This window comes from Canis aureus, chromosome 5, assembly GCF_053574225.1.
Source record: "Canis aureus isolate CA01 chromosome 5, VMU_Caureus_v.1.0, whole genome shotgun sequence".
Classification (NCBI taxonomy): Eukaryota; Metazoa; Chordata; class Mammalia; order Carnivora; family Canidae; genus Canis; species Canis aureus.
The window spans coordinates 43,537,763-43,550,405 of NC_135615.1; the positions used below are offsets into that span (position 1 = coordinate 43,537,763).

Genomic DNA, 12,643 nt, shown 5'->3' on the forward strand with positions numbered 1-12,643 from the left:
ACATTGAACTCTTTAAAAATTAAATGAGTTTGGATTTCAGAAATTATTATAAGAATATTTAAAATGCTATTATTTGTAGCTGTATTTTAAGAAAAATTCTATTTTTGACACATCAGTATTACAGGCTTTTCAACTGATAGTATTAAAGACTAAGAGATTACTGAATTTATGAATCATGGGTTTTTATGATGCATAGGTCAAACATATCTGCAGTAGAATATTAAAATTTTCAACTATGACATTGAACTTCATGGGATTTAAGGTTTATTAAGTGACTACTGTGTGCCAGGCACTGTGCAATAAGCACTTTATATAATTTAGATGTAATCAATCACCAAAATGGCAGCTTAGGGTAGATACTATTTCTTTTTTTTTTTTTTTTTCTTTTTTTTTTTTTTTAAGATTTTATTTATTTATTCATGAGAGACAGAGAGAGAGAGGCAGAGACACAGGCAGAGGGAGAAGCAGGCTCCATGCAGGGAGCCCGACATGGGACTCGATCCCGGGTCTCCAGGATCATGACCTGGGCCGAAGGCAGCGTTAAACCGCTGAGCCACCCGGGCTGCCCATAGATACTATTTCTACTTTGCACAAGGAAGCTGAGTTTTTAAAAAGTAAATAATTTGCCCAAGGTGATGGAGGTGTGGAATATGATGGCACTATGATTTGAGCCCCGGCCTCTGTGATTACAAGTCACATAATAGTTGATAACTTTAAGCACCATATAATGCTTTATCCTTTAATTTTGGATCACCTAGAGACTTCTCAAATGCTAACCTAGATTGTACCATGTCCATCCACTGATAGTTCATGCTTGTAGGAGTGGCAAGATGGTCTGTAATAGTTCATGGTGAAGAGCAATAGCTGAGGATATGAGAAGAGGGAAGCACGACATTTGGCTCACTGTGTACACTGTCTTTGCCTGTAGGAACCTAGGTACATATATAACAGCTTGTGTGTTATGAAGGTGCAAAGGCAGTCATACATACAGCACCCCCACTCTTCAGTCTGGCATCTTTTTGGAACATAAGGATGAAACTAATGACTGTTCTTGCCTAAATAATTCTAAGACTTGTTAATAGCTCATATTTATAGAATATCTGCTTCTTTGAGAAGCAGACACAGTGACATAATAATGGTTCATAGTGGAGAACAGTTTGAAGAAAAATCAAGAAGCAACAGACCTGCATATTTAGGGAGGCCTATAAAATTATCTTTGTGGACTGTTTTTTCTGTTCTTTGTACTTAAATGGAAGAGTTTGCACAGTATGGAGAAAGAGATCTGAAACTGCTAATATTGAAGAGAGTTTGTAGTTATCCAGAACATACTGGCATTCCTGAAATCGATTTCCCCCCTTTCAGTTCCTTGAGGCTATTTCTATATCACATTTTGCGTGAGGAGTCAAAGTTGGAAAATCTGAGGAATTCAGTTTGTAACTATAATTTGAAGTTGAGGATACCATCAGCGTAATCTTCCATGGTTTTCTGGTCTGGGTGCCATTATATTAGCTACACTTTTTCTAAAATTGGGATGGACTATATATTAACTCTTAAAAACATAAACAGCGAAAAAATAACTAAGAACCTTGATTTATATAGGAGAGTGTTTCCTTTTTCCATCATACTATGTGCCTCTCCCTTTTTTTACCATGCTATTATTGAGTTCTTCTATTTCAGAATAGCCATTCTCTCCTCATCTTGTTGCTGTACGTGCTTTATATAATTGGAAAAATACTGTAATCAGAGGTCTAGCCCATAGTACATTGTGTCTTTACTTTTATGGGCAGAAAATGATTGCATTGGAACTTTAAAATTCCCTTCACTCAAACCATATTTGTTTCCAGTTAGATTATAAATTTTCTTTTTGTGAAAATAAGTGATCATTTCATGTCATGAGCTCCAGAAGTAGTTTTAAGTATTTTTCAAAATTAACTGGCACAGTATGTTTGAGGGGATGCCTACTGCAAGAGAGGAGCTAATATTGTGATTCAGTTGAAGAATTTTGAAGACTTCATACAAGTAATTATCTCCTCTGTTATCACCCTGGAAAAAATTATAAAAATGTGGCTGCTGCTTATTTCTGTCAAACTAAGTTGGAAGAACAATTTAAAACAGTACTTGTAGAGGTTCAAACCTATGGTTTCAGTCTAAATCATAGAGTAGAGCCACTGTAAGCTTTCAGGGGCCATTAAATTTTATTTCTATCTCTATAGAAACAATATTGTACTCTTGACTACACATGAAGGACTTGCTTTTCACTTACTTTGTCACAGGAGCTCTCCTAATGACATGTGCTATCACTTGAAACTTTACCATGTAGTGCATTCCCACATGGTGCTTTGAGTAAATGCTCTTCTCAAACACCTTTCAGCTTGCAGTTTTACCCTTCCCTTAGTCAGGCTACCTCAGCCTCCTAAGGGATTTTCCAGTGGATTTGTTCTTAGAAATACTTTTGCTAATAATAATAAAGTAACCATTTATTAACATGTATCATTTCTCTTCCACTTTTGGCAACATTTTAGTACTAAATTATGTAGAAATTAGTACTTGATACTTACGCATTTGATGAATAATACTGAGACCCTAGTGGGGATCAGGGACTAGGTGCATCATGAACAGCAGTCTCTGCCTTCCAGAAAGGATTTAGCCTGAGCTGGAATCAAGTGGTAGATAGTTGCAGGAAAATACATTTGTGATCCTGACCTCAGGTCAGACTCATTAAAAACACCTAGATGTTAAAGTTTAACTTTATTAAGTGAGATTCGAGACATGAACTATGGAGGACCACTTTGTAAAATGCCAGAAAGCTGGAGGTAGAAACACTGTTCAGAGAAAGGTGTTGCTTTCCATCCTCAATGAAAATTATACTGTCCTGTTCAAGCACCAGATGAATCTGATGATTGCATGTGTGCCCGAATGTCCATCAGTGGGTGAATAAATTGTGGTGTGTCAGTGTAATGTAGTATTTAGCTATAGGAGGAATGAAGTACTGATTAATGCTAAAATGTAGATGAACTTTGGACACACAGGTTCTGAGTTAAAATAAAGGCAGACCCAGAGGCAACCTTATTGTAGGATTCCACTTACATGAAATGTCTGGGATAGACAAACCCATAAAGATGAAGTAAATTAAGTAGTTGTCATGGGCCAGGGGCTAGTGTAGGAAGCGAAATTGAATTCTGACTAATCACTACCTTTTGTGTGTGTGTGTGACAAAATACACGTAATTATATAATTCACCATTTTATTTTTATTTTTTAAAGATTTTATTCATAAGAGACACAGAGAGAGAGAGAGAGAGAGAGGCAGAGACACAGGCAGAGGGAGAAGCAGGCTCCTTGCAGGGAGCCCGATGCAGGACTCGATCCTGGGTCTCCAGGATCACGCCCTGGGCTGAAGGTGGCGCTAAACCGGCTACCGGGGCTGCCCTAATTCACCATTTTAAATGTGCAATTCAGTGTCATTGATCTTTTTTAACCTCAGATTTACATCACCATTCTGGAAAAATTCACATTGAGATATTCACAGACCATAAAATCCACCCTTTTTAATTAGGTTTACTATTCAATGGTTTTTAGTGTATTCAGAGTTGTACAACAATAATCACTATTTAATTTTATAATCTTATCACCCACAAAGAAGTCACTCCTAACTGCTAATACAGTCCCTCACTTAGTAAATGGCACAGCTGAACTGTAATCCCTGGTCTTTCTACTTTAAGAGACAGTGGATATGGCATGTCAGGCGTCTACTGTAGCTCTGCCGCCTACTTTGTAGGTGATCACTTGTGCATCATTGGAAAGGGAGAAACCATTAGGCCTGTCTTCTTTATCTAGAAACTCATGTACCTTATGCTTTCCATTCCAGAGGATAGCCCCTTCCCCCATTGCTCTGAATCTCAGAGCCTTGCTCCACTCTTTTCTGCACCCTCCTCAATATTGCCGTATTAGGATATAAATATGCTTATAGTTTTCATACACACCTTTTTCAGCTACCAACATAATGTAGTGGTTAAGAGCAATAGGTATTTTGTTGTCCTCATCCTAAGGAATAAGAATTCCTTTTATAGCCAGGCTCAGAAAGAGTAATTGAGAATAGACAGACCCTCTTTAGTTCGTACCCCCCATTTCCATCTTGATTCAGTAGTTTGCTGAAATTACTAGAAGACACCAGTGACTTTCTGATTGCCAAATTCACAAAACAGACTCCTTTATTTGACTGCATCCTACTTGCCAATTTTTACAGAAATGAAGAGCTTTAGAGTAAGGCCTAAAAATCTTATAAAATATATATATATATAGGACCTGGGTACCTCCGTCACTTAAGCAGCTGACTCATGGTTTTGGCTGTTATGATTTCAGGGGCCTAGCATCAAGCCCTATGTCGGGTTCTGTGCTCCTCGGGAAGTCTGCTTGAGGATTCTCTCCCTTTCCTTCTCCTTTGCCCTTCCCTCCACTTGCACATACGTGCATTCTCGCTCTCTCAAATAATCTTTTTTAAAAACAAAAGATTCAGAATTTTCTGATTTTTAATGTATAAACTAAATCTAATTATAAGTTGAACTATATAGGGGCACCTGGGTGGCTCAGTGGTTGTGTCTGCCTTTGGCTCAGGTCGTGATCTGGGGGTCCTGAGATCGAGTCCTACATTGAACTCCCTGCACGGAGCCTGCTTCCTCCTCTGCCCATGTCTCTGCCTCTCTCTCTTTGTGTCTTTCATGAATAAATAAAATGTTAAAATATATAAAGGAATACACATTTATTAAAGAAAATTTCCTAGAAATTATATTTATTTCTGCAAGGTACTATAATACAGTTTTTATGCTTGGGCTCTAGAATCTTTGGTCTGGATTCAAATCCTGATTTCCATCCTTTACTCCTCACTCTGACCATGGTCAAGTTATGTATGCAACTTCCCTTTCTTCTTTTCCCTCTTTGTAAAATGAGGATAATGACAGTACATGTCAAATTGTAGATGTCAAATGAGAAGTTTTACATGAAATATGTATTACAGACCTACCACAAAACAAGCACTCAGAAAATGTTGAACATCATCCTTCTTTCCTGAAACACATGCAGCCTCATTGCTTTCCTAGATGCCTAAGTGTCATTATAAACATCAGTAACTTTACTCTCCTGTAATACAATAAAGTCCTCAGGGTTATTATAAGATGTGTATGTATGTGATTGTTCGGATTTTACAGAATTTATGTCTCTGTTCTGGTTGCCATATCGCTATTACTCTATGTAGTAAAGACCCTTGCTAAGGTCCTAAATAATTGTGACAGAGTTGTGTTGTGGAAATAGGCTGTACTTGAGGGCTGCAGTTTTCTCCCAGAACTCTATGAACCTTTTAATGAGAGGACAACCAAAAAAAAAAAAAAAAAAAGAAACCTATGGACTTTGAATATTTTGGCTAAAGGGCTATATCATGACTTTGTAGTCCTTCAGAGTTTTGCTTGAGAACAAAATTTGTACATTTATCTCAAGTGACATGAAATGAGGGCAGGCAGACTGTTTAAATAGTATTTATTATTATTGTGTTTCTTAGAAATGAGAATGGATGGAGTAAGGGCCTAGATCCCAGAGCTAATACTACTCAGTGGCAGAATGTGGGCTAGAACCTGGGTCTCCCCTCTAGTCTTTTTTTTCCTCTAATTCCTGGTGCCCCCAGCCTACTCTTGTGAACCCAATCGAAAGTAGGTGAACATTCTATCTGTAGGAGATGGAAGGGTATTGTCCCTGTTTGTCTTTTAAGGTAACCTGTGTGTTGGTGATCTTCAGTACCAGTGTCCTCTCACAAACCTCCCCTAACATGAAATAGCACCGTTGTGTTCTCATTGCTCTGGCCCATAGGTGGGTTCTGCAGCCAGGAATGTTGTCCTTTGGGGTGTGGGCCCTTGTGCGGTATTATCTTTGGCTTTTGAATAGTCGCACCAGGAGAGACGGTGCTCTGCGTGAGCACTTGCTGCTGGATTATGCTGATTCTGTTGGGCAAATGGCTTTTATTTTTTCCTTTATCAAAGCTCAAGTTACATTCTCCTTTGAGTTAACTCTCCCCACTGTTAGTAAAAGATAACTTGAGGGGCACACATTATAATAAATCCAGGACTCTCTACCATTAGGCATGGAAAATTCAACTTTTTGCCTTTGTATTCTTCATAGTGCCTTTCAGGCAGCCAGTCAAGTCAGCTGCCTCATTTACTGCATGGGAAGTCCCTCAGAGTACTACTAGCTAATCATCCCATGTTCTCCTAGGTTTGCCTCTTAACAAAAGTTCTACTGTCCTGGTTATCTCCATTTTATAAATGATTTGTTTCCTTTTCTTTACAGGCAGCATAATTCGTTGTATGAGGCGCCTAGAAGAACTGCTTCGACAGATGTGTCAAGCAGCAAAAGCCATTGGAAACACTGAGCTGGAAAACAAATTTGCAGAAGGTCAGTATCCTGTATGTAAGCTCTGTTCCTGTTACTTAAGGCAGATCTTTTGAGCCTTGAGTTCTTGGCCATTATGTAGGAAGAGATTTTTCAGATCCTCTTCCTTAGAATGTCATGGAGGGCCATCTAGTAGTATTTAAACAGAATTTCTGAGTGTCTCTGGGAAAAAGTTTTGAGATTTTATACATAAGCATTTGTAAATATTTATTGTGCACTATTTGCAGGCATGGTTTTAAGCACCAGCAGATAACAGCAGTGAACAAAAAAACCCCACAAATCCCTGCCTTTATGGAGCTTAGCGTGGGGAGACATACAATAAACAAGTCAACAATTAAAATACTTCAGGTGGTAATAAGTCTACAGGAAAAGAAAGGACGAGACAATAGGAATTGAGGGATAGACCTAGGGCCTCCACTCAGAAGATGGTATTAAGGCTCCTCATGTATGCCTGAGAAGCATAAGCAACAGCAAGAGGCCAGTGTGGCTAGAGCCGAGTGAACAGTGAGTAGAGTAGTAGGAAGGAAAAAAGAGATGATCATGTTAGCCCCCAGCCTCGGCTTCTTCCTGAAGTGATTGGAGGTTTTGACCACAGGAGTGATGTGCTCTGGTTTGGATGTTATAAGGCAATTCTTGCTGTTGCATTGTAGAGAAGCCTGTAGATAGCAAGGTAGAAGTGGGGAGACCAGGAGGGAAAAAAAAAAAAAAACCAGGATAGCCAGTCCAAGGTGGTAGCAATGGAAGTGGGCAGGAGGCAGGAGGGAGTATATAACATGCTTACAGTTTGTTCTGTCTCAATATTTGCTGTTGTAACTCACAGCCCTTTTTCTTGTCAAAGAACAGCAGCCACCTTTTGGCTCTGAGTGAGTTGCTCTTATAGTCACAACCCCTACCTAATGGTTTCTGCTGGTTAAGTGTCCTAAGAAGAGGTGTGCAAAAAAGTTTAGGTTTGTCCTGTCTCAGTTCAGAAAGAGTTTTACATAGTAAGTGAAAATACAGGGTCTCCTATGTACGCTGAAAATTCATACTTTTGGGTCAACTGAATGACTACTTTTGACGGTTTAGTCCTTTCCTCAGGAGTGTGTGCATAGCCTGAGACACCGGCACGCCCCCTGCACACACACACACAGACACAGGCTACTTCAGGGTCTAGAGTCACAAGAGCAGGAGTCTGGTTTCTAAGTTTCCCTGCTCTCAGAGGTGGCTGTGACATCCTGTGTTTTAGACCAGTAGGGTTTGGTATCATCAGGATTGTTGTATTAAAACCTGACCGGAGGGTAATTACAGTCTTTGTGGTCTTGGAAGTTTAAACCATATTTTCTTTTCTCTTAGGAATCACCAAAATCAAGAGAGATATTGTGTTTGCTGCCAGCCTCTACCTATAAAAAGTCAGATAAACGAATGTGGGATTTTAAATTTTATACCACCTGATCACAGTTGACTAGAAATGCTTTTACAGAAGTGTTGATTTGGTTCTCCCATCTCAAGGCAGTTGTACTCAACCATTTCAGTATGTATTATATTTAAATCAGGCATCATACTAAGAAAGCGCATTATTACATACACGTTTGTACATAAGCATTACATTTTTTTAATAAAAAATGTACAGGTGGGCATTGTTTTAGTGAAAGGCTTGAAATTTTTTTTAATGAACTTTGAGCTATTAGATAACCATTGTTAAATGTGACTATATACACACAGGTAAAGTGGGCGTCCAAGAGGTATAGCAGCAGCGGTCCCTTAAAGGCTTGTACACCAAGAAGAAAACTCATCCTCTTGGCCTTCTGGTTGCAATCCTTTTCCTTTAGAAAGCGGGCCAGCTTTATCTGGGCACTCTGCTACCTTCAGGGTTGGTGATTGTTCCTAAAGTGATTTCCCGTCGTTGGTGTTTCATGCAGAGTTGTATGAGAGTCCTCCTCTTTCCTTTCTTTAAAAGGAGAATTTCTCTCCTTGAAGAAATCAGATACATACACCACCTATAGAGAACAAGTTATACTTAGAACGGGACAGAAGTATTTAATGAAGTAATTTGATTTTAAGAACCATATACAAGCAGTTTGCGAAAATAAATACAAACATTACAGGGTACAGAGAAAGGGTACAAAAAAATAAGTGACTAAAAGGAAGTTTTGTTAAAACAGATTTTCTAAATTGAGAGCTGCTTAGGTCTTGAGTAAAACAGGTTTAACTGTATTAAACTCAAGTTATTCTGCAATTCATACCCAAAACAAAACACTACACAGCCATAGCCTTTTACAAAAAAACATACAGTAGTAAGAGTTTTATAACTTTTGGAAAAAGCAACATAGTTTTTTTTCTTTTTTTTTTTTTTATCTCCTGTCTATCCTACATGACTTAAAACCATTGGGATGATTACCCAGTAAAAATTACTGAGCCACATTATCTGCCTTTGGATAGTTTTTTCACTGGGACATGTTCTTTACTCAATCATCCCAATGTTTAATCAGTATCAAGATGTAGGCTGCCGCCCTGTATACTTACGACTAATATGGCAGCCAGGGCTCCTTGAATGAGTCCAGTCAGTACATCACTCCAGTGGTGTTTGTAGTCAGAAACTCGGGAGAGGCCAACGTAGATGGATACAGCAACAAGACCAAATTGCAGTGTGGGGCGTAAGAGCCTTGCCCAATCTCCCTTCATCCTGGCTTGAAGGTAAAGCTAATAGAGAAGACAGGAATAAAGACAAGAGTTTAACCTACCAACTAGAAACTATATATATTTTTTAATTATCACCATCCCCCTAAAGGGTTGGTGTTATACATGAGAACTCATATATTAATAATAATTACTATTAATAACCATTAAACAATCAGGGTATAAATTATATACAGAATACAGTGTTAGGCAAGCATTCTTATGCTCATTAACACCTGAAAGTTAATCCTTTTAAATAAGCAAAACAAAAAGAGATTGCCCCAGAAACTTGTCTTTAGAATAGTTTATTACTGGACCTATCTAGCTAGACTGCTTTTCAAATTGTAAACAAGGCAAGGGGTTTCCTTACTTGTAACTTTCTAGGATTTCAAAGGCAGCTCTTCCTCTTGCGATTTGTGTTATAATTCTGATTCAAAGCCCGTTGTTATCCTTAGTTCCAAGTCTTGGGAAAAAGTGCTCGCATTCTGAGCACAAGGGTGTCCTTACCCTGGGCCAAGCTACTGTGTTTTCATCCAGTCTAACTAGGGACTAAGTTTGTTTAATTCATTCTAACAATTTACTTGAGAGTTCCACTATCCTCGGAGCCCACTTTTCTCTCTCTCTCTCTTTCTCTCTCTCTCTGCCGCTCCCCTGCTTGTGCTACTAAATTTTTTTTTAAGGAGGTGGGCAGCAGAGACTAAATCTGTATTTTAAGTAAATATAGCAAGCTGCCTAAATAAGTAATACAAGTTCTAGCTTTGTCCTGACAATGGATTAGTCTTTGCTTAGCACCTGTGCCCTTTAAGTTCCATGACTTTTCTCTACACTCCTCAGACTTGAGAATTTCCCCTTTTCTTTCTCAGCCTGCCTTTGACTTGGGTGCATCCTAAAGATTGTGATGTAGAAGGATGCTATGTCCTTAGCAGAGAGAGGTGCAGTTCTCCCTAAGGTGCATTCACGATAGTATAATTCATAGCTATATATTTTTATAGTCTGAAGAACCTATGCCTTTAACAGTTATATGAAAATCAGCTAAATAATCAGAGTAGGGACAGCTGATTTCACTCTGAAGGAGTACTAAGAATCCCCTCATTAGTCATACAGCTAACCTTGGATAGTTTTCCTATCACTGCGTTTTAGTGAATCTGGTCTCTTTTTTTAAAAAAGTATTTTGCCTTATTTCTATCTAATATGCTTTTTAAAATATTCTTAAAGTTCTGTTTGATAATTTGTGATTCCTAAACTTAACTAGAACTCAGAAAATAATTTGTGTGGCCGTGCCCACAAACACTGCCTACTTGACATTGATACACAAATCCATTCCCAGTTCTTTGCGCACTGCTGTGAGCAAGCATTCAATTCTTAGCAGCTGGCAAAAACTCAGAGATTGTCTAATTTTACTGAGTATTTTACAGTATAAACATCTAATTGTAACAGAGCATACCAGTTCAACTGAACTGCACAGATTAGCTGGTTAAAGTATACCTGGCTCTGCAGAGTGCCCCCTTTCTTTTTTTGTATGTGTCTCTAGACTCTGGAGTTGGGAGATAGTTGGTTCTGGTTGAAGCAAAGTGTGTATCTGCCAACGGAGGCCAATTAGGTAACACAACGATGCCAGTTAGATTCTCCTCACTAGTTCTATCTTAACTGGAAATGTTTTATTAGTTTTAAGGAAAACAGTATCTTGACTGGGGCTGAAGCCAAGTTTTGAATGTGACTCTCCAAAGGTTCAGCTGTCCCTACTCTGATTATTTAGCTGATTTTCATATAACTGTTAAAGGCATAGGTTCTTCAGACTATAAAAATATATAGCTATGAATTATACTTAGGAATGCACCTTAGGGAGAACTGCACCTCTCTCTGCTAAGGACATAGCAAGAAAAAACAGTATCAACTCTAAAATGGACTTATGCTTAGTCTTTTTTTGTGCTTCCAACCTAAAGGAGACTCAGACAGGACTTTGAAGGTCCTTCCTCACTTAGGATTCTAAAATCCTCTGATAACGTTTTCCTTCCAAAGACCCTGACTTTAATTCTAGGGAGCTTGCCCCCAAATTCCTCAATATCCCTGTGAAAAGAATTAGCATTCACTTATGGATTAGTAGCAGTCAAGCCTCAGTGTACTTTAGGTGGAACGTTTACCCCTCTAAGTAGCTAGTTTCTCCTTACACATGTATCCAAGTATCCATGTTACCCCCATCTCAGAGAGGAAATGATTTCACCCTGAAGGAGTACTAAGAATCCCCTCATTATGGTCATAAAGCTAACCTTACCCTCCCCTCCAAGCTCGGGCTCCTCTGATGACTAATGGCCATGGCATGTATGCAGGCTGTGGTCACAGAACAATTCTCAGCTCTAGTTAAGGCTGGCCAATTGAGGATGCTTCCTATTTGCCTGCTCGGTGTTTCCCCGAGTCCAAGATACTCAGTGTAGCTCTGGGAAGACCAGGCATATCCTAGATACAGCTCTGTTCATTGCTGTCAAGAATCTTCCATTTCAGGGGCACCTGGGTGGCTCAGCAGTTGAGTGTCTGCCTTTGGCTCAGGTCGTGATCCTGGGGTTGTGGGATCAAGTCCTGCGTCAGGCTCCCAGGAGGGAGCCTATTTCTCCCTCTGCCTAGGTCTCTGCCTCTGTATGTCTCTCATGAGTACATAAATAAAACCTTAAAAAAAAAAAAAGCATCTTCCATTTCAGTAGATCCCAAGGAGGTAAACAAAGAGTTTCCTGGACCTTGGATCACTTGGAGTTCCACAGCTGACATGGCCACAACTCCAGACTTCAACAGCTTTCCTCCCATGCTGCCAGCCAGCAGTCTTTCCTGCATACGCAGCTTCCACAGGCAGACAGTCTGGGCTTTCTGGTGGCTCCATGTTAATAAGCCTTTCTCAGGTTCTGTAGTGCAGATCTTTTAATATCTCACCACCACCCCCCACCCCACCCCCGCCGAGGTACCACCAGAGATTTGACTTCCTCTACCTACTCATTTAACTGCTTCCCAAAAATCATTACCACTTGCCTGTTGTGTCCCTTTCCATTCTTTCCCTTTGTGGGTTTATAACTTTATTCCTTGTCCTTTAAGAGGAAAGTATGTACCTTTAAAAACAAGTCTCTGTTGGGGCATCCGGGTGGCTCAGTTGGTTAAACATCTCCCTTCCGCTCAGGTCATGATGGCGGGGCTTCCCCCCTCCCCGGCCATCGGGCGCCCTGCTCATCCTGGAGCCACCCTCCCCTCTGCCATGCTCTCTTTGTCTCTCTCAAATAAATACATCTTTAAAAAAAAATAAACAAGTCTCCGTTGAGAGAAGTATATGTTCTTAACCGCCTCAGAGAAACAATGTTGGAAACTGCTGTTGACCTGAACTAGATAGAGGGACAGAGCCCATGCTTTAATGCCAAACCTTATATAAAAAGGCTCCATAGTGGGATCCCCGGGTGGCGCAGCGGTTTAGCGCCTGCCTTTGGCCCAGGGCGCGATCCTGGAGACCCGGGATCGAATCCCACATCGGGCTCCCAGTGCATGGAGCCTGCTTCTCCCTCTGCCTGTGTCTCTGCCTC

The 12,643-nt window shown here is 39.9% G+C and overlaps 2 protein-coding genes across 8 annotated transcripts in view; one reads left to right on the plus strand and one right to left on the minus strand.

The window, feature by feature from the left end:
• Positions 1 to 8,050, plus strand: part of MTREX (Mtr4 exosome RNA helicase) — a 102,131-nt gene extending 94,081 nt beyond the window's left edge. For both annotated transcript variants that reach the window (XM_077897813.1, XM_077897814.1), the window contains 2 exons: positions 6,333 to 6,437; positions 7,767 to 8,050. In XM_077897813.1, the coding sequence (XP_077753939.1) occupies positions 6,333 to 6,437; positions 7,767 to 7,819 (158 nt within the window). In that variant the 3' untranslated portion in view covers positions 7,820 to 8,050. The remainder of the gene's footprint in view (positions 1 to 6,332; positions 6,438 to 7,766) is intronic.
• The window catches only part of PLPP1 (phospholipid phosphatase 1), a 95,139-nt gene continuing 90,334 nt past the window's right edge, over positions 7,839 to 12,643 (minus strand). For all 6 annotated transcript variants that reach the window (XM_077897816.1, XM_077897821.1, XM_077897817.1 and 3 more), the window contains 2 exons: positions 8,937 to 9,113; positions 7,839 to 8,410 (listed from right to left, as the gene is read on the minus strand). In XM_077897816.1, the coding sequence (XP_077753942.1) occupies positions 8,279 to 8,410; positions 8,937 to 9,113 (309 nt within the window). In that variant the 3' untranslated portion in view covers positions 7,839 to 8,278. The remainder of the gene's footprint in view (positions 8,411 to 8,936; positions 9,114 to 12,643) is intronic.